This window comes from Sorex araneus, chromosome 3 (assembly GCF_027595985.1).
Source record: "Sorex araneus isolate mSorAra2 chromosome 3, mSorAra2.pri, whole genome shotgun sequence".
Lineage (NCBI taxonomy): Eukaryota > Metazoa > Chordata > Mammalia > Eulipotyphla > Soricidae > Sorex > Sorex araneus.
The window spans coordinates 7,810,460-7,831,380 of record NC_073304.1 but is presented as its reverse complement, the minus strand read 5'-3'; the positions used below and the strand labels follow the sequence as shown (position 1 = coordinate 7,831,380).

At 54.4% G+C, this 20,921-nt stretch overlaps 2 protein-coding genes across 2 annotated transcripts in view; one reads left to right on the top strand and one right to left on the bottom strand.

Moving 5' to 3' along the window:
- PPP4R4 (protein phosphatase 4 regulatory subunit 4) overlaps positions 1–7,654 on the top strand; it is a 101,946-nt gene extending 94,292 nt beyond the window's left edge. The window contains exons 24-25 of the mRNA XM_055133406.1: positions 3,215–3,353; positions 6,506–7,654. Of these exons, the coding sequence (XP_054989381.1) occupies positions 3,215–3,353; positions 6,506–6,530 (164 nt within the window). The 3' untranslated portion in view covers positions 6,531–7,654. The remainder of the gene's footprint in view (positions 1–3,214; positions 3,354–6,505) is intronic.
- A 3,289-nt stretch (positions 7,655–10,943) lies between these two features.
- Positions 10,944–19,487, bottom strand: SERPINA10 (serpin family A member 10). Its single transcript, XM_055133384.1, has 5 exons — positions 19,370–19,487; positions 16,553–17,084; positions 14,926–15,199; positions 13,142–13,292; positions 10,944–11,313 (listed from the first exon to the last, which is right to left on the bottom strand). The coding sequence occupies exons 1-5, from the start codon at positions 19,430–19,432 to the stop codon at positions 11,122–11,124; spliced, it is 1,212 nt and encodes a 403-aa protein (XP_054989359.1). The 5' UTR covers positions 19,433–19,487; the 3' UTR covers positions 10,944–11,121.
- Positions 19,488–20,921: the final 1,434 nt, after the last annotated feature.

The window sequence follows — 20,921 nt, the reverse complement described above, 5'->3', positions numbered from 1 at the left end:
TTTTTTAAAGAGAAGGGAAAAGAAATCAAGGGGTAGGTGTTACAGTAGCCAGAAGATGCATGATAGCAGAGTCTAAGCATTTGCTCTGTTTTGAGGAGATGAAAATAGTAGGGATTCAATGGAGGACGCATGTCAGTAAATACCCATGGAATTATGTATTTGGAGGTTTATTTCAGGGCTCTGAAAACTTCCTCTCTAAAAGACCAGCTAGTAAATATTTTGGGCTTTGTGGAGCCAAATTGGTTTCTGTTTCAATTACTCAACTCTGCCATTAACTCAAAGTAGCTGTGGACGGTCAGTGGATATAGAGCGTCCTGGTCATGTGCTGACGAAGCTTCATTTACCAAGGTGGCCAGTGGACGCATGCTTTGGCCCCTGGGGCTGTAGTTTGCTTCCCTCTGGCTAATATAATAGAACCTAAAACTATAGTATGAGTAAGGGAGAATATATTGCTAGTTGAAAATTGTAAGATTGATTTACGATCATTTTTTTGAGTAAACAATAGCAGATCAGTCTGCAAATTAAAAAGGCCTGTTAACCTTCCCTTTGAGGTTACATTTGGAGTGCTAATTCTTTTTCCTTCTCAGAAGGAACACAGATGTGCAGTATTCCGTTGCATGTCCCACATCCTTATGATCCACTTCTCTGTCGTTGGACGCTTGGGTTGATTCCAGTTCTTAGCTATAGTACTGAGTGCCGCAGTGCATAATGGTGTGCATATGTGTGTGCATATGTTCTTTTGAATGAGACACTGGTGGTGGGACTGGTTCTGCAGTGTTGTATGTCTAAAACCCTGCTGTGAATAACTCTGTAAATCAGTGTCCTGGCTTTGTTCTTGGTGTTGCTCCTGGCAGTGCTGGGGGGATCGTTTAGGTGCTGGGGACCCCAGCCAGGGCCAAGATATTCAAGGCAAGCACCTCAGCTCCTGCCCACTGTTGCTGGCCCCTCTGCAGAGCATGTTTTCAGTTGCCAGGGCATTTTCACGCTTTCCCCACTAAAGCATTGACCTCATGTAAAGGCTATTGAGTGGTTCTTCAGGATAGATGGTGTCAGAAGAAACTTGAATGTGGGGCCAGAGGGATAGTACAGTGGGTAGCGTGCTTGCCTTGCACAAAGCCGACCCAGGTTTGATTCAGGTATATGGTACCCCAAGGTGACCAGAAGAGATCCCTGAGCACAGAGCCAGGGGTAACCCTTGAGTACTGCTTGGTGTGACAACCACCCCCCACCCCTCAAAAAAAGAAAGAAAAAAAGAAAGAGAGAGGGAAAGAAAGAAAGAGAAAAAGGAAGGAAGAAAGAAAGAAAGAAAGAAAGAAAGAAAGAGGAGAAAGGGGAGAAAGAAAGAAAGGAAGAAAGAAAGAAAGGGGAGAAAGAAAAGAAAGAAAGAAAGAAAGAAAGAAAGAAAGAAAGGGGAGAAGGGGGAGAAAGAAAGAAAGGAAGAAAGAAAGAAAGGGGAGAAAGAAAGAAAGAAAGAAGGAAGGAAGGAAAGAAAGAAAGAAAAAGAAAGGAAGAAACAAAGAAAGGGGAGAAAGAAAGAAAGAAGGAGAGAAAGAAAGAAAGAAAGAAAGAAAGAAAGAAAGAAAGAAAGAAAGAAAGAAAGAAAGAAAGAAAGGGGAGAAAGAAAGAAAGAAGGAAAGAAGGAAAGAAAGAAAGGAAGAAAGAAAGAAAGGGGAGAAAGAAAGAAAGAAGGGGGAGAAAGAAAGAAAGAAAGAAAGAAAGAAAAAAAGAAAGAAAGAAAGAAAGAAAGAAAAAGAAAGGAAGAAAGGGGAGAAAGAAAGAAAGAAGGAAAGAAAGAAAGGGGAGAAAGAAAGAAAGAAAGAAAAAGAAAGGAAGAAAGGGGAGAAAGAAAGAAAGAAAGAAAGAAAGAAGGAAGGAAGGAAAGAAAGAAAGAAAAAGAAAGGAAGAAACAAAGAAAGGGGAGAAAGAAAGAAAGAAAGAAAGAAAGAAAGAAAGGGGGGAAAGAAAGAAAGAAGGAAAGAAGGAAAGAAAGAAAGGAAGAAAGAAAGGGGAGAAAGAAAGAAAGAAGGGGGAGAAAGAAAGAAAGAAAGATAGAAAGAAAGATAGAAAGAAAAAAAGAAAGGAAGAAAGGGGAGAAAGAAAGAAAGAAAGAAAGAAAGAAGGAAAGAAGGAAAGAAAGAAAGGGGAGAAAGAAAGAAAAGAAAGAAAGAAAGAAAGAAAAAGAAAGGAAGAAAGGGGAGAAAGAAAGAAAGAAAGAAAGAAAGAAAGGGGAGAAAGAAAGAAAGAAGGAAAGAAGGAAAGAAAGAAAGGAAGAAAGAAAGAAAGAAAGGGGAGAAAGAAAGAAAGAAGGGGGAGAAAGAAAGAAAGAAGAAAGAAAGAAAGAAAGAAAGAAAGAAAGAAAGAAAGAAAGAAAGAAAGAAAGAAAGAAAGAAAGAAAGAAAGAGAAAGAAAGCAGAATGGATTTGGTAATAAAAACTTGTTGAACTAATGTTAAGGCTATATAAGTAGTAATGAAACTTGATTGCACTTAGTTCACCGAAGTCAGGAATTCTATTTTGTCTTTGAGCTATATCCAGTAGTGCTCGGGGCTTACTCCTGGCTCTGCCCTCAGGAATCCCTCTTGGCCGGCCTTGAGGGACCCTATGGGGTGCCAGGGATCAAACCCAGGTCTGCCGTGCGCAAAGCAAGCACCCGGTCACTATACCACTGCTCTGGCCCAAGGCCGTTTGCTTTTTACCCCCGAGTCTCATTGTGGCGTATAACGACAGGAGAGCAGGACTGTTAACCCATCACGGGTGGCATATTTGTAAAAGCTAAGAGTGCAGGTATCAGCAGGAGCACAGGTAAACGCATGGTGAAGGATCCATGCCATGGACTAGTACTGATTGACACAGCGACACCGGCGGCTCTCAAAATAATCAAGCGGAATGGAAGATGTCAAACCTGCAAAAATACATACCGTATGAATCCACCCAGGGAAAATTCTAGAAAAGGTGAACCGATGACAGTGCCGGGAGGCAGATTGAAGGCTGTGTGGAGCTTGGGAGGGGGCGGGGGTGGGGTTAGAGTGAGGGCTGGGTGGGCTCTGGCTTTTGTGCCGGCTTCCTGGGTCTCTCGGTCCAAACCTTACCCCTTCGCAGCTTATCGTGTGTCTCTTCGACCTTCGTAAAGCCGGTTTCCCAGCAAGCAGTGCGCCCTGTCCCTGGGGGTCAGTCAGCGGTGCTGCTGCTCAGCGTGTCCCGCTTGCCGCCTGCAGATGACTCGTTCCAGTCGAGGGACGCCAGCAGTGCTGCGCCTTCCTGTTCTTCAAACTCGGCCCTGCCAAGCACCTCCCGCAGCTCGGCGGATCCGAAGAGCAGCGGAAGCAAAGACATGCAACCACGGAAAGCTTCCTTGTAAGTGATCTGGGTTCTCCTCTTTGGGTGCTCTTTCCTCCCACTGAAATACCGCCCAATGCATGGGCGTGTCTGTTCAGGAGGACGCGCTCTGTCCCAGGGGTCATGATCACATGGGCCTCTGGACTGGCGATCGCTACAGCGGGTGGTCTTGGTACACCGAGACCTTTCCCCCTGAGGGATTTGACAGGACGCTGTGAAGGGCTCTCACCGGTGGCTGACACTGTGCCCTGTTTGCGTGCAGGGGCTGAGACCTCTGAGGAGGTACGAGGCATCATTGCACCCTTTTAAGCACCTTTTAGCCCAGTGAGATGCACAGTGGCGACCCCGGGGACTCAGAGAGATGGAGACCCGGGGTGACAGTTCAGAAACGTGACTGTAGCACTGAGTCTGGAATTGTGAGTCCAGTGAGCAGATTTCTAGACTTCACGTGCCCCCACGGTCATGTTCTGAAGGCTCTCTCCTCTCCTCCCACCTGCAGTCCCTTTTTTGGATTGTTGATTTTTGGGCCACACCCAGCAGTGTCAGGGGTTACATCGGGGTCTGCACTCGGGGGACTGGGTGGGGTGCCAGGGATTGAACCCAGGGCGGCTGCGAGCAAGGCAAGTGCCTTCCCCACTCTGGTCTCACTTTTCTTCTTACTACCCTTTATTTCCTCTGATTCGAACATTTCGGAGGGTTGTACCTTCAAAATCTTTGTTCTGATAGATCCTGTGACTCAGCCATTGTCTTACACTCCAGTTACGGGCTGCCCCTTTACATGACAGGCCTGTCCCTGCATGTGCCCCTTTACGCCCCCTTTACAGGGAGGGTGGCTATTTTACGTGACGGGCGACTCCCGTACATGACAGGGCTGTTCTTCCACTAGGACACCTGTACCATCCGTGAGAAAGGAATCAGCACAGGATGGAGGTTTTCTTTTAAACATGTATTTTGTTTAATTCATCAGTGTTTTTTAAATAGCTTCTCAAATGTTTCTTTGAGTGGAATCTATACATCCGTGCTCTCTTTAGGAACTGCTATTTATCTGTATTTATATTAACCCACATTTCAGTCAACCTTTGATATCCACAAATAGGGATGCATTCAGAAAAGTCATCTGAATAATAAATAAAGATTTTATTTAAATAAATCTATTTAAAAATCTGAAAATAAAGATTTTATTTATTTAAATAAATCTATTAAAAATATGAAAATAAAGATTTTATTTATTTAAATAAATTTATTTAAAATTTATTCATTTTAAATTAATAAGTTTAGGGCTGGAGCAATAGTGCAGTGGGTAGGGTGTTCACCTTGCCTGCCAACCCGGGTTCGATTCCTCCGCCCCTCTCGGAGAGCTCGGCAAGCTACCGAGAGTATCTTGCCCACATGGCAGAGCCTGGCAAGCTCCCCGTGGCGTATTCTATATGCCAAAAACAGTAACAAGTCTCACAATGGAGACGTTACTGATGCCTGCTTGAGCAAACCGATGAGCAATGGGATGAGAGTGACAGTGAAGTTTAGTTCTGCTCATTAAATTTGCTTCAAGGCTTCTAAGGGAATTTAGTGATAGTCAACTCAAGGAAATAATACGATGAGATGCTATAGAGAGGAAAGAGGAAGAATGGCCCTGGTGTTACTACGATGGTAATTCTCCAGCATGCATTTCATTTAAGAGAATGAGGATGGAGACCCCCAGCCCATACGGTCACGCTCCAAGGATGGTGGTGTGCAAGCTCTCCTTGAAAGCCAGGCCCCACGGGACTTGCCGTGGTTGAGTGAGTCCTGCCTTGGCTTTTGGTGGACGCTGAGAGCTGGGTGCTGCTTGGCCCTGCACCTGGGCCCCGGGGTCTGCCTGAGACAGCAGGGCGGGTCCGAGGGCCATCTGGGACCCTTCCTTTCTATCAGCCTCACCCTCTTCCTCTCCAGAGATTGCCCTGAAATTTTCCTCCTCAGACTATATTTCTTATCTTCAGTATGTGAGTTATTCTCCTCACAATTTATTTTCTTATGTGCTGAGGGCTTTTTAAAAGACTACTAAAGCTGAATACTTTATAGCTGCAGCTGCCCTCCTTTATTTCAGCTTGCTCGCTCTCTGCTCTGGCTTGGCTGCACATACTGCACTTTTTTTTTTTTTTTGCTTTTTGGGTCACACACGGCGATGCACAGGGGTTACTCCTGGCTCACGTACTCAGGAATTACTCCTGGAGGTGCTCAGGGGACCATATGGGATGCTGGGAATCGAACCCCAGTCGGTTGCATGCAAGGCAAATGCCCTCCCGCTGTGCTATTGCTCCAGCCCCAGTGCTGTGCCTTCTTACAGACCATTTCCTTTTGCTTGCCATATTGTCAATATTATTATTTATATGATAAATTATACTAAATAGGTGGGTTAAGAAATGAAGCTGGAACTTGGCACGATGGTATTGAACATTTTAACCCTCGCTTTGTCCCTAAACGCCCTGAAGGAGTAGGAATATTGGTGTCACAGCTGCTTCTCCTCCACCTGGGACTCATGTCCAGGTCAATCACGCAGTGTCTGTGGCGTGGGATTTTGATGTGATTTTCTCACAGATGCTCTCTGCCGCGCAGCTGGAATGCATGACCCCTGGATGACACACGTCGGTTTCATTTCTGTGACGCACCACCCACCACTCAGTGCCATGCCATACCCAAATGAGACCCTTTCCGCTCAACACGAGCTGTGACATGAAATTTATAAGCTGTGATCTCAGTGTTCGCCTCACAGGAAAAATCCACAGCTGTATATTCTTGAGCTTTGTAGCATGACAGAGATGACACATCTGGCACTTAGGGATACCAGTGTCTCAAAGGAGCACATGAAGACCTCCTGCCTGGAGAATTCCAAGGCCAGGCTAGAGATACATTTAGGCCCACGTTACTCTCCACGACAGTTTTACCAGGAATTTCTCAGAGAACCGATATGAACAGAATTGGATGCTGTGTTAGATGCACATAGAATTTGAAAATTAAAGATAATTTCAGGAAATCTCTAATATGCCATATATTTTTCATGTAATCAGAACCCTTATATATTCGATTTGTTCAAAGTATAGTTATTTTGCAAGATTACATGAATAAATTTTTTTCCTTCTTTCTTTGTCCCTCTTATTCCTACCCTCTGCTCTTCATCTCCCTTTTTGACAAAGAAAATGTAGAAAGTCCAATCCTTAACTCATCTGCTTGATGAAGAGGCAATCCAAGACCCATGGAGAAAGTGCACTGGTGGACAGAAGTTGAAGCAATGGCTGCTGGGACTTTGGGGATTGTTTTTTTTTGTAAAAGAATGGAAAAAGAGAGTTGTAATGGCAGCTGATGTTAAAATTTTCATATTTGAAATTAGGTTCCCTAGGCGGAATATTTCTTGCATACCGTCACTACAAAATTCCAATGTTATAGCTCGGTATAATGAAAACTGGCTCTTAGGGTATGTGCTTTACTGCTGCAAAAACAGAATTGTTCGCATTAATTTACAGCAGGCACTTACAGGGAATGTATGAAATGGCCTTACTTTTGCAGGAAACCATTTATTGTTTCAGTGTTTTGCTATTTAAAAATTATATGAACGTCCAAATCAACCGAAATTGCCCTGGTGACTGATCACGCAGCAGAGGAGAGGAAGGAGAACGGAGAACGTTGCCTTGGCTTGTAAACCTCCAATAAAAAATAGTCCCACCAAGAGGGTACAAACAGCTGTCCACGGTCTGTCTATGGGCTCATCAGCCCTTTGACTGTGGGGTCACTACGTTCTACCCAGACATTCTGGATTTTAAATTTGGCAATGAAAATTCTATGAAGATTTCGGAGAACTTTTGGTTCCAACTACCTTGAAAATAATAGATTAATGATTTCCTTTGTTTCCTCGAAGACTTTATTTTATAAATGCTTTGTTTTCATCTGAGATTGTATTTGTCCTTAATTTGAAATGATGACTCTAGTTTGAATCAGTTGTTACTCTAAGCTATCATGCTTAAGCTATGTCGACAGCCTAACCCTAACATTTGTGCTCATGCTAATGTTTCCATCAAAATTCACCTGTGGCGCATAAACAACTCTTAATTTTCAAATGTCAGCTCTTGAAGTATATTCTGTATGAAGCTCTTGTCAGCTTCTCTATTTCAGAATGCAATCAGCATATGTCTATATTGATATGAGAAGATATGTTTTTTTTAGAAAAAAGTATATTGGTGTATGAGAAAGATGATCTAGTTTGTGAATGCATATGCGTGTGTGGTTACTTTTTCTAATGTGAAATAATGAACAGTGAATTTACTCAAAATAAAAATAGGTTAATGCTATGCCTGTGTTTGTGGAAAAAGCTTCAAATGCTTTCCTGCAGTTTCTATTCCATAATGAAAAGAAAAACCAAGAAGGAAGGCATTTGCTCCATCTCCAGTCAAAGGGCCAGGCCTGTCATCACAGAGAAACGGCCAAGGAGAACCCTTGGCATCAGTTCTGGGACTGGCAGTAGCCCCCAGGGACATGTTTTCTGTCAACGTCCCTCACCCCCTGCCTCCATTTGGCCTCTGTGTGGTCATTCTGAATGACTCTTTCATTCCAGGGCAGTTGGTTTAGCCCTTCAGTGCAGGACCGTTGCCACTTGCATTGTTCCAGGACAGACTCCTGTCCTAGGTGACAGCCGGGCTGAGGAGCGACGCAGCGACACTGGCCCTAACTTGTCCGGCTCCCCTGTGGCGACCGTGTGCGGCCAGAGCCTCCGTGGGCTGGAGGGGGCCCTCGAGGAGCCCTGCACCTGGGCTTTCTGTCGAATGGAGACGTCTGAGGGTCCGTTCCATGTCAGTCAGGATTCCTGTCCTACGTGTGGAGGGAGGGACACGGGGAGCGAGAGCAGTGGCAGGCGGGACCCTGGGCAGGGTCAGGCAGCACCGTCGCCAGACACACATGCAGTGACCGTCTCCGCTAAATGTCTGTCAGAATTAACTCTCAAGGACAAATGCACAGGGGCCGTCCAACTCTACCCTGGAAGCAGGACCGCGTGACGTCAAGGCTCTCCGTGGAACTGCACCCTGGATGGAGCCTTGAGGCTGCCGTGTGACAGGAGCCCGCCCTCGCGTGTGGCTGCAGGGAAATAGGGGTGTCTGCATCTCTGCGCCCCTCAGGGAAAGTTGTGTTTTTAATTCCACCAGTCAGGACGACCGGCAAAAAAGAACCACACCTGTAAAGCTCCCTCGACCAGCAGAAAGGGGGCCAGGGCCGAGGAGGACTGGAGATCGCAGAGGGTGGTCTACAGACCCTGGGAACCCGTGTCCACGGCCTCACACACTGCTGGGGGGATGGGCTCTAGGGTGCCTGGGTGAGTGGTGGGCTTGCACTGCGAGGAGCAACACTGCAGGTTTACAGCGAGGATGGGAGGAATCTGATCCCTAAACTCCTCTGGGCGGCTCCTGCCCGTGTGGGAGAGTGTGGGTACAGGGGTGCCGCCCGTGGGAATCACTGTTGGAGTAAGGTTGGCCACAGTGCAACCTGCAGTGGAAACCTTGACCGGGGGCTGGAGAGATGGTGCAGCAGGTCGGGCATTGGCCTTGCACACCGCAGACCCGGCTCTGCCCTCTGGCACCCTGTGTGGTCCCCTGAGCCCCGTTAGGAGCGACCCGTGAGCACAGAGCCAGAAGGAAATCCTGATCACCAACGGTGCGGCCCAAAAACCAAATAAAGAAAAGAAAACTTGCATTAAAAAAAAAAAAAGCAAGACAGATCCTACTTTACAGTGGTCAGCCTCTGGGGGGTGGGGGAATATTTATTTATTTATTTGCTTTTTGGGTCACACCCAGCAGTGCACAGGGTTGACTCCTGGCTCTGCACTCAGGAATTACTCCTGGCGGTGCTCGGGGGACCATATGGGATGCCAGGAATCGAACCCGGGTCGGGGGTTCGTGCAAGGCAAATGCCCTCCCTGCTGTGCTCCAGCCCCTAAACTATTTCTTAAAAGCAAGGACAAGGGCCTTTTCAGACTTGGAGAGTCAGGGGTCAGATCCTGCTGCCACGACGGGGTTGTTCCAGAACAGCAAGGGCTCAGAGGGGTTATAGTCTCAGATTCTTCTAGAATCCCCCTTTTAAATGTGGCCAAAGTATAACCCCCCATGGAGCCGGAGCAATAGTCCAGCAGGTAAGGCCCCCGCCCTGCGCACAGCTGAGCAGGGGTTCGTTCCCGGCGATGCGCACGCACGACGAGGTGTGACCCCAAACAGAACACAACCAGAGGGTGGACATTCTGACTGAACCCTCTTCCGTCTCTTTCTCCTCTTCCCCCACAAGCACGCAGGGAGCACTAAGAAGCCCCTTAGGAATGTCTGCTGGGACTCCTGCTCGACTTTTGTCTCTTCTTTCTATTTCCAGGTCCTAGAGTAGCCCGGCTCTAACCGAGTGTCCACTGGTGCTGAAGGCAAGAACACAGGAATGCATTAATGTCCAGAGTTTAGAATGATGGCGAGTCCATTTTTAGGTTGCTGCATAATATTAATACTTAGTCGCATTAAGAACTACCCACAGTACTAGGATTTGGTATCAGTGATCAGGAGGACCCATATAATGATTTCAGGGATGTTAAACCATTGGCTGTGGACTGACATCCAGTTAGGCACGTGGCCACGTGATGTCCACTCCGAGACTGGGTAGTTCTGCTCACGACACTGTGAGTTCTCCCGGCTCGGCTGGTGTCTAACAGAAGTGGCCGTTAGGGGCTTCTCATTCCCTGCAGCCATGGGATCGTCATTGGCTCCCTGTGTCCTGCCAGCGTCACCGCGCTGGTGTTGGAGACGGAGGAAGAGCAGCGTGCGCTCTGGGGGCGGGAGAGGCAGCCAGGGCTCTGCCACTGCCCCACAGGCTGGCCACGGCACGTTCTCCTTTTCTGAGATGGGCACTTGCCCCTCACACGGGGCAGACAGTGCCAGGGGCCTGCAGTCCTTGCAGGGGCCGGGAAGATGATTGGGCAGGAAGGAGGTTCCAGCCTTTGCACCTTGGGGGAGACAAATTCAGTCCACAGTGCATTCAGAGAGAGAGAGAGAGAGAGAGAGAGAGAGAGAGAGAGAGAGAGAGAGAGAGAGAGAGAGAGAGAGAGAGAGAGAGAGAGGAGTGGGAGAGGGAGAGGGAGAGGGAAGGAGGGAGGGAGAGGGAGGGAGGGAGGAAGAGAATGGAGGAAGTGATAGAGAGGAGAGAGAATGGAGGAAGGGATGGAGAGAGGGAGGGATCGAGAAAGTGAATGGAGGGAGGGACAGAGTAGAGAGGGAGGGAGGGAAGGAGGGTGGAGCCCAGGAAGGCCCCCGCGCATGGGTGAGGGGAAGGCACAGGTGGGGCCCAGCCCCCAGAACCCCTTCTCTCCTGCTAAAAGGCGGCTTTGCCCTCCCGGGCCCGTATCTTGGCAGTGCCCAGGCTGCTGAGCTGCCAGTTGCTTAGTTAGTGCGAGAGAGGAGTAGGGAGCGCATGGTCCGGGGCTGGGAGCGCGAGGGTGAGTCTTCACCCCGGAAGGTCCTCGTCTAGCCTGTGCCTCAGTCATGCTGCTCACAGGGAAGTCGCGTGTGTCTAGGCTCGTCTTCAGTCAGACGACAAAGGTGCCTAGAAGCGGGTTGAACAGCAGCCCACGTGCCACCCGACACCTCCTTAAGGTCCGAGTGGGGACCGTGGGCTTCACTGAGTGGCACAAACTAGCTGGAGCAGTGGTGGGACAGCAGGGGGCGCCCTGGCACCCCCACCACCGTGTCCCCTGCAGGTCGCCGCCCTGCGGTGCAGCCTCCGGGCCCTCCGCTCGTCAGAGGGCAGTTGGGTCCATCACTCTGCCCAGAAACAGCAGCGTTCTAGAGGGTTCCTCGTAGATGAGGAAGTGAAAGGGCCGGTTCACTCTGATGACGGGAGGCATGGAGTAGGCCGTGATTTCAGCAGCGACTCCGGCCGCCGCCTCCGTCCCCTTTTCGTCCACTTCGAGCACTGTTCTTTGTAGGACCTAGGAAAGGGGGGAGAGAAGATGCTGGACAGGCCACACAAGACGGGGTCACGTGGGCCGGAGTGATGCTAGGACAGCGGGGAGGGCGCTTGCCTTGATCCCCGAGCCCAGCAGGAGTGACCCTTGAGCTCAGAGCCAGGGATCGCTGGGTCCTGAGCACCACTGGCTGTGGCCCCCCATGCCAAAACAAAACAAAAAAAGTTCACTGAGTCCTTAGCCTGCTCTGCAGGGGTGTGCCCCCGGGAGGGAGGAGAGAGGAACGCAGAGAGAAATGCACCAGGGTGGGGGGGCGCAGCCTGGACCCCCAACACCATGGCAGGAGACGCAGAGAGTGCACGGGCAATGCATTGCGGGCCTGTGGGGGAGACTCTGGCCCTGTGTGCTCGCTGCCTTGGCTGCAGGCTGCACGGCTGAGCCCCTCCCGGAAGCCCTGGGATCTTCACCTTTTCCATGCCCGGCAGGGGCCAGGGCTGTGGTCTGTTTGCCGAGGCAGTGAGGCGAGTCTGGGCCACGCCCTGGACTCAGGCACCTCCCTGGGGCCTCTCTGACCCGGGAGGCCGTTCCTTCTCTCCGAAGTCCCTGGCTGTGAGAGGGAAGCCACGCGGTAACCCCCACAATCTCTCCTCTCAACTGACATTTGATTGCCCAGAGCTATCACCAGGTGCATGTGTACAACCTCTGAAATGGCCTCTGTGTGTGTGTTGCGTGTGTGGGTTCATGCATGTGTGGTATATGCGTGTACCATCTCTGGAGCAGCCCCTTTGTGAGTGTGTGTGTTGTGTGTGTGCATACATGTTTGGTATATGCGTGTACCATCTCTGGAGCAGCCCCTTTGTGAGTGTGTGTGTTGAGGTGCACGCGTGTGCATGCGTGTGTGTGGTATATGCATGTACTGTCTCTGGAGCAGCCATTTTCTTGGGGTCTAGGCATGTGTGTGTGTGTGTGTGTGTGCAGCAAAAGTCCTGGTGCTGAGGGCAGGAGGGTCATACCACGTTCACTGTCTCCCCTGCAGTCCCAGGGCCGGTGGCACCCCCCCCCCCCCCGTTACCCTCCTTAAGTAGATGCACTCTGGGGAGCTCACCAGTGGTGTTGGGAGATAAGCCTGAGACCCTCTCCTGGTCTCACCCAACAATGCTCAGGGCTGACTCCTGGCTCTGTGCTAGGAATCACTCCTGGTGGTGCTCAGGGGACCACATGGGATGCCGGGGATCGAACCTGGATTGGCCGTGTACAAGGCAAATGTCCTCCCCTCCGTCCTCTCTGAGCCTGCCTGGGATCACTCTTGTTCTACCAGGCATACGTGCAGCTCTGCTAGGGGGACTCGGGTCAGAATGGGGAAGGGGCGGGGATTGAACCCCGGCCCTCTCACATGCTGGGCATGTGCTGCCCCCCTGAGCACACGCTTAGGTCTGGTGGGTGTGTGTTTAGTTTTAGGGTTGAAAGCAATCAGATGGGAAAGTGGGCAGAGGCTTGCTGGGGCCCCAGCAGTGAGGGGTTCCTAGAGGTACTCCAATACATGGGCTAGGCCGTGTGTGTGTGTGTGTGTGTGTGTGTGTGTGTGTGTGTAGGGACGTTTCCCCTTGAGATCAGAGAGGAAGGGAGCTACACAAGAGAAATGAATAGTTGAACCAATGTTTCCGATACAGGAGCTCAGAATTACCAACACCCCCTCTCCCCCCCTGCAGCCAGCCCGAGTGCTGTCGCAAGCCTTTTGGATCGATTCAAGGCTCTTTGAACTGGGAGCGTCAGCCCGTGAAGCGGTCAGCAAGTATCTCTGATGGTCGCCCGCCCTCCCCAGGGCTGGGGGCTCCCCAGGGCCCCGGCTCACCTTGGAGACCCTGAGGTCTTTGGCGGTCGCTGAGACCTCACTCAGGTCAGCCCAGGGAGAGAAGATCTGTCTGATCCCCAGCTGTTTGAGCAGCTGGTGCATCTCGTACTTCTGGTCTAACTTGAACTTGGGGAAGAAAACCTCCATTTTCCTGCAGTCCAAGGACATGAAACGGTGACATGCAGGCAAGACCCAGGTGAATTCTGGAAAGCTCAGGCTCCCTTTGCCCCCTCCTCCTGGATGGGTCTCCACCAGCGCCTCTGCCCGGCTGACGCGTCCCCTGGTGTGATTCCAGGAGACCACGGCCCCTGCGAAGAACTCACACACTGCAGCCGAGAAGACCTCCACGCGGAACCCTGTCCCTAGGCGTCTAGACCAACCAAGCACCTGCTCCCTGCCATCAAGAACCGCCTCCTACCAGCAGGAGCCGAGGAAACGGACAACTGTCTTCTCTCGCGGAGTTTTCCTTGGGAAACACTCTGCTCGCCAAGAGAAGTCCTGGGGCTCAAAAGTAAAGATGAACACGAAAGGATACGGAGTTTGTCTCAGTCCCGATTTCTTCCTCTGACACGTAGCCCCCGATTCCTGGCGCCATTACGCACGCGAAGTACCCAGAACAGTATCTGCCGTGTGGTAGGACCTTAACTAAGAGGAAGTTCCTGTTTGGCTCCCCCTCCCCGTGCTCCCCCCATCCCCCCATCCAGCCCTCCCCCCTTCTTTCTTCCCTGCTCCCCAACTCTCCCTGCCTTCGTGACTTCTCTGCCTGAAGGTCGAAGAGGAATTTCTGATCCAAGTGTTTGCAGGGGACCTTTGGGATTTACCCGTTCCTGCCAATGGCTTCCCAGCTCAGTCCTGGGCAATGCTGAACCCTCCCCCCACCCCCCACCCCTACACACCCAAAGCTTGCATTTTTTTTTTCAAGTAGGGGTCAAAGCCAGCGGTGCTGGGGGCCCACTGGGGCCCTTTTGGTGATTCACTGTGGTGTGGTGCTCAGGCTGGTGACACTGGAGGCCCCCGGAACCAAACCTGGCCGTGCTCGAGAGACCTGTGTGCAGGGGATCTCTTGAGTATCTTGAGTATCTCCCGGGCCCTTCCTTCATCTTCATCTTTGGCACTTCCTGTTCCCTCCCCCTCTCCTCCTTAGCCAATTCCCCTGCGTCCCCTGCGTCCAGGAAGTCCCCACTTCCTGGTGCATCTCGTACCCGGCCCCCCACGCGGCAGCGTCTGGGTGAAGCTTGGCAGAGTCCTCCCCACCCCTCCCTGAAGACCACGCCGATGCCCAGTTGGTCCCTCCGTAGCTGCCTCCACCCAGGCGACTTTGGTCTTGTCCACAGCCTGGCCTCACAGTCCACCCTGCTGTCCCTCAGATGCCCTGGCCAGTGCACTCTCTGCCCGAGCCCACTTCTGCCTGGACCCCCCCTCTCGCAGACAGCACGTACGTGTGTCCTGGCCCTTCCCAGTGCAGCTTCCCCTCGGCGCCTCCCGCAGCCCCTCTCTGCACTCTGGGTGGTCTGTGTTCCCTCTGTCTCCATCCCCGAGGGCCGCATGGAGGCCGTGTCGCTATGCTAGGCACATGCATGTGCATGAACCTCAGGGTTGCCGAGGGCGGGAGGGAGGGATGGAGGGAGGGCAGGCCAGGTGCCATGGTGAGGAAGGGAAAGGACTGAGGCGGTTTCTGGCCACTGCCCCCCCGAGCCCCTGCCCCCCGCTTCTCGGCCACTGGACTGCGGGTGTCTGCCAGGACCCGGGGCTGTGTGTGGGCAGGAGCGGGGCGAGCAGCGTACTTGGTTTTCAAGGTCCTGAGCCAGGTGTCCACCAGCTCCGGGGTCAGGTAGTCTTCGAGGGCCAGGTGGTCGCCTATGTTCTCCATGAGGACCACCAGCATGCTGGCGTTGCCCCGGTAGGGCAGCTGGAGCACGTGGCAGCGGAAGGTCTTGTCGAAGGTGGAGGCGAACTTGCCCGCCTGGAACATCATGGGCACCTTCACGGCCCGGTACTTGTCCAGGTGGAAGGTGTCCACTTCGGTGAGGTCCGGGTCGAAGGGGCTCTGCCACCTCCCTGCACAGGTGAGAGGGGACCCCACTGCACACCCGCCTCCCCGAGGTCTCCGAATCCCCCCTCGGCGCCCCCCAGGAGGATCCAGAAGCAGCTCCCATCTGGATCCTCTTTGCCATGTGGCTACCCGGCTTCCCCCAGGCCCCGGGACAGTCGCACATAAGCCTGCAGGTGGCCCTACAGATGCCAGCTGGTGGGGTAGACAGTTCCTTGACATCACCGCGCCCTTGTGGTGGTCTCCAGCTGACCAGGCCTACCCCCCTCGCCTACCCCGGCTGCCTCGCTGCCACATGCAACCAGGGCCCCTTGGGGGTCCCGCTGCCTCCAACCTTGCCCACCCACACTTGGGCAGTGCCGGGGGAGGGGAAGCTGACCGGCAGATACCCCACAGTCCCCAGCCGGGCCCCGGGGTGCTGCACATGAGACACCCCATTCCTCGGCTGTGGTCCACCCTCCTCCCAGTCACTCGTGTCAGCTCCGCACCAGGCGTGGCCACACCACGTCTGCCCCTCCAGGGGACACACCTGCAGGTGTGTCTAGGAACTTTCAGCGTGGCCACTTGTTTCCCATGACCAGCCAACTGCTCTTTGCCTTCCTGCCGACTAGGGGAACCGAGGAGGTGTGGCTGGGGAGGGGGGGGGACGCATCCCTGCTATTTCTGGGCGACATTAAGAATCCAAGAGCGACATGGGGCTGGAGCGATAGCACAGCGGGTAGGGCGTTTGCCTTGCACGCGGCCGACCCGGGTTCGAATCCCAGCATCCCATATGGTCCCCTGACCACCGCCAGGAGTAACTCCTGAGTGCATGAGCCAGGAATAACCCCTGTGCATCGCCAGGTGTGTCCCAAAAAGAAAAAAAAAAGAATCCAAGGGCCACAGATGTTGTCCCTTGCTCCAGGCCACACAATTTGCAAAGGAGCAAAGCGGCAGTAAATGCAGCCTTGTGTGTTTTAGAAGATTCTATCTACTGGCCGGAAGATTCCTTGTGTCATAACATCAGCGTGTGCTGGCCGGCTGGGTTCCCGGGGAGGGGTGCTCATCGCATAGGTCCCTTAAATTTGTGTCTATCCACCTTTCCCCCCTGGTGACTCCCATTTCTTTCTTTCTGAGGTCCCCGTCCTACCAGTTGGCCCCTCATCTCGTGCCGTGCCCTCCCCTCCTTTATTTAGTTTGCACGCCTGGCCTTCTTGGGAGCCCAGAGGGGGCCACATAGAATCCTTGAGCAACGGGGTCTGCAAGTCTCCATCTGTCACCTGGAATTCACTTGTCATTATGGGTGCTGTCGGGGGAAGCAAAGGAGGTGACGGGAGGCACCCGGGGCTCCGGGAGGGCAGAGGTCGCCTGCGGGTAAGTACCTCTGAGCATGATGTAGTCGGCGAGAATGAATTTGGTGCTAGGGTTCACCTCGTCAAAGAACTGGGGGATCTTGCCCCAGGTGCCCTTGTCCACGTAGTAATTCATGAGCGCTCTGGCCTGGGAGCTGTTGCGGAAGTCCACCGGCACGCACAGAGTGTCCAGGTAGCGCCTGGAGAGGTGGAGGAAGCTCTCCTGGACGTCGAAGTCCCGGTGGATGAAGGCCAAGCTCCCCTGCATCAGGCCCAGCTCCTGATTGAGGGCGAGGGAGCCCCGCAGCTGCCTGAAGTGCATCGGCAGGTGCCCGGGCCTGGTCAGCTCCCGCAGGCCCAGCCCCGACTCCAGCTCAGCTCGCGTCTGCCCTTTGCTCCCCAGAGCCAGGGCCACCAGGGCCGAGGCCAGGCCGAGCGGGGAGAAGGCCACGTTGTTGTCGTGCTTCATGGAGATCTTGCGCAGAAGGCGGAAGCCCAGGTGGGAGATTCCCTCAGCGAGTTGCCCGCCGCCTGGGGCCCAGAACTCTCCGTCTGCCTCCTCCTGGTCGGGATGCACCCCTTTGTCAGCTGGGTCTAGAGTAGCCGCCACCCCACTCTTGGTCTGGTTCTGGGGCGTCTGCACCCCACCCTTGGTCCGGTTCTGGGAAGCCTGCAGCCCCTCATAGCCCCGGTCCTGGCCAGTGGGAGTCAGCAGTGTCACGATTCCGTCTAGGGTCTCTGGCGTCGGGGTGACAAGGGTGGAACCAGCCCCCAGCTGCACCAGGGCCAGGAGCCAGGGGAGCAGAAGGCACAGCCCCGTCGTCTTCAGGTCTGTGTGGAGGCCAGAGCAGCGAGACTTCCTCGGGAGAAAAAGGGCAGAGTTTGCTGAGAGCCCCCAGACAGCTGCCCTGGATGGGGGAGTCCTAACCCCAGCCCCCCTGCCCCAAAGACCTTGTGCGACTTTATTACCCAGCCAGACCGGCGGGGTCAGCCCAGCTCCCGGCCCGTCCGCACACCCCAGGTGGGGGCCTTGGCTCTCGCCAGCCTCCCTGCTCTCTCTGCTCCTTCCCATAAGATTTGCAGCCCAAGGAGGGATTAGAGTGGCCACGTTCTGGGCACTGAAGGACATGGGGCACAGTGGGCGGGGCTTGGGGGCTGTGCCCACCTCGCCCACCTGGTTCATTACCACCCAAGGTGGGGGCAGCTTGTCAGTACGGGCCAGCTGGCGTCCCCGTGCCCCTCCACACTCGCCTCTTTCCACAACACTCCGAGCAGGAGCCAGAGCACCGGGTGCAGCTCAGCTCGCCTCTCGTCCTCACGGCGCCCGAGAAGTGCCACCTCCCTCCACTGGCCCAGGGGACATGCTCTACGGAGCCAGCCTTGCGCACTGGCGGGGACCTCGCGCCACACTCCAGGCCCCCACGGTGCCACACGGCATCAGATGGACGAGGACGCCTGGCCGGTGTCCAGAAGCTGACTGGGTTGGAAGGGAGGCAGAAGCACCATGCAGAGGGCATTGAGACTGTGGTGCATGTGTGTGTGTGTGTGAGTGTGTGTGTGTGAGTGTGTGAGAGAATGCGTGTGAGAGTAGAGTGTGAGTATATGAGAGTGAGCAAGTCTGGGTGAGTACCTGTGTGAATGTGTAAGTGCATGTCTGTATGAACGAGTCTGTGTGTGAGTGCATGCCTGCATGTGAGTGAGTGTGTGAGTGTGACCCTGGGTGTGCCCGCGTGCCATCAGCAGAAACTCCTCTACAGCCCCCTGCCAGGAGCCAAGCATGAGGACGAGGGGCAAGTCTGAAGGCTCTTTTGCACAGAAGCTCTGTCGCCATCAGGGCACGGAGTGACCCCCCCCCCCCAGGACTCTGACGGCTTCTCAGAATTCAGGGTCCCTGCTGAGGCCCCAGGGCCCTGCCTCGCTGGGGAACTTGCGGCTGTTTCCGAGCCTCCCCTTGGAGGCCTGGATTCTGAGAGGTGAGGGGGTGTCTGTCCCTGCACGCTGCTCAGCACTGCCCGGCCGCTTCCACGAGGGCCCTGCACTGTCACATGCAATTGGGCTGGCACCTTGTCCATCAAACCCTTCCCGGCTGGCCACCCCGCAGAGGGCCCCTGTGCTCTGGCAGTTCCGGCACAGTCCCGGCTTCCCTGTCCCACTTCCGTCTTCCGGAAGCACATTGTCCCGGAAGCTGCTCCTGCCGCTGGGGGTGGTCCTATGCCCGCTTCCGCTTCTATTTCCAGGGAAGCCCAGAAGTCCCTTGGGGCTCCCCCACTGAAGGAGCAGAAGATCCCCAGGGCGCACCCCAGCCCCCTCATTCCTGAAGCAGGTCAGAGAAGCTTCATCGTGGAGGAACCCGGGAGGTGAGGAATCAGCCCTTCACCCCTGCCCGCCCTGCACGAGCCAGAGCATCCCCAACTCCCCCCCCCCACCTCTCCCTCTGGCTGCTTCCTGGAGGTCTTGGGGGAACGTCCTTATCCCTACCTGCACCCCATATCTACAGCTGCCTCCATGTGCAGCCCCGTCCCAGCCCATCTAGGGGGCCTCCTCTGCCCACACCCCACCTGCCCTTCAGGGTCCCTGGGAGGAGGAGGTGTCTCTCCCGTCCTTGCTGTGACTGGCTGCCCCTGACCAGTGAGGGGGTCTCTCAAAGGCACAAGATCTGGCCTTACACGGAGTCTGTAGCCAGTACTGGGGTCTCAGGGAAGAACCCTGCCGTTCTGTTCCTGATTGACACGGGGGTCAACACGGTGGGGCTGCTGGGGAAGCAAAGGCAGAGGGAGGGGGCGCATCACCGCCCCCCAACCCTGGGCATGGACATGGCCCGTGGTGGAGAGGCTGGTAGTGACTCACCCATCCTGGTCGCCTGCTGCCCTGGCAGTTCCTCAGGGGCTGTGGGGAGCAGGTCTTGGTCATCTTGAGCCCCAGGTGCTCAGGACACTGAGGGTCCACGCTAGCCCCTCTGCCTGGACGCCCGGACTCGGAAAAGCACCAGGACCTTTCCAGGGCGTCTGGAGAAGCTGCGCTCTCTGGGTGGGCCTGGGGCCTGGGCAGGGCTGGCCGGGCAGCTGGGGGGTCGGGGTGCTCCAGTCTCTCCGCCTTCCCTTTCCCAGAAACCCCACTGGTCTGAGCAGGGTGTTAATGAGTAACAGTGCCGGGTGGGGGGTTGGGGTGGGGGTGGGGGTTCTACCCTGAAACAGCAAACACTGGCTGCAGACTCGGCGGCAAAGATCAGCTGAGCTTCTGTGTTTGTGATGGGTGAGGGACCTCCTCGTCAGGGCAGCTGATTAAACGACGCCAGGAGTGCCCAGAGCCAGGCTCCCCAGACCCTTGGGACAGCAGCCGCCAGGCGGATGCGCCTGGCTCTCCCAGCACGCCGTGTGCAGCCCTTCCTGCCCCGCTGAACCGAGCACAGAAGGTTCTGTGTGGGGAGTTAGCCACACATGGAGTTCAAGTCACACCCAGCTGTCATCCGGAGGCAGCCCGGGGGAGGCTCAGACAGGCCTGTCTTGTTCTCAGGTCCACGCTCTGCCCACCTGCAGTGGACACAGCGACAGTGCAGGCTCCGAGGCTTGGTCCACAGCTACTAGGTCACCACCCGCTGACTTCGACTCGGGGCTCGTGTCTGCTCGAGTCCCCAGACCGGGCCGGGCCTTCCTCTGCCCGCACGGCAGTTGTCGGAAGAGTCGGTGGGAACGAGAATCTCAGGGGACGTGATGATTTCAAAGGACTCAAACCCGGGCCTGGGAGAGTCTGTGCCCACAGCAGTGACCACGTTTTCTCCTTGTGGGTTTATACCGGGTCACGTGTGGCTCGTGGGACCCCAGCCTCTTCCTGGAGCGGACAGCCCTGGCGTGCCATCACCTGCGACATCCCCGGCTCTCGGGGCCCAGATGTTCCCCCAAACCTTAGTGGAAATGAGAAGAGCCCCCACAGTTTTCCAGAGTGTTCCTTGGCGGGCAGTCACCTGCTCCACCTTCAGGGGGTCAGAGAGGGGTGCAGACGCGGGGGAGGTATGGGAGTCTGCCAGCCTCCTCAGTCTCCGCCTCTGTGTCTATCCCAGAGCCGAGGGACCTGGGGCTCTTCCTGGGGGCTGGAGAGCGTTGTTGGTGCTGCCTCAAGTCCGACTCTGATCCACACGTGGGAGTACAGGCTCTTGAGCCAGCTGCTGCTGACAGTGCTGCAGAGAACCTTCTAGAAAGAAGTCAACACAAGCAGGAAATAGGAGTGGCCCTGTTGGATCTCCCCCAGCACGAATCCAACTCCTCCAGGCTCCACCGGGACCTTCGGCAGAGAGTCCCGTCCCTCATCTCTCCAAGTGCTTCTCCTGTCAAAAGATCGCTCCTCCCGTCCAGTGGGGTGGGAGCACTGTTTCCGGGAGCACCTTCAGCCTGCACAGAGAGTG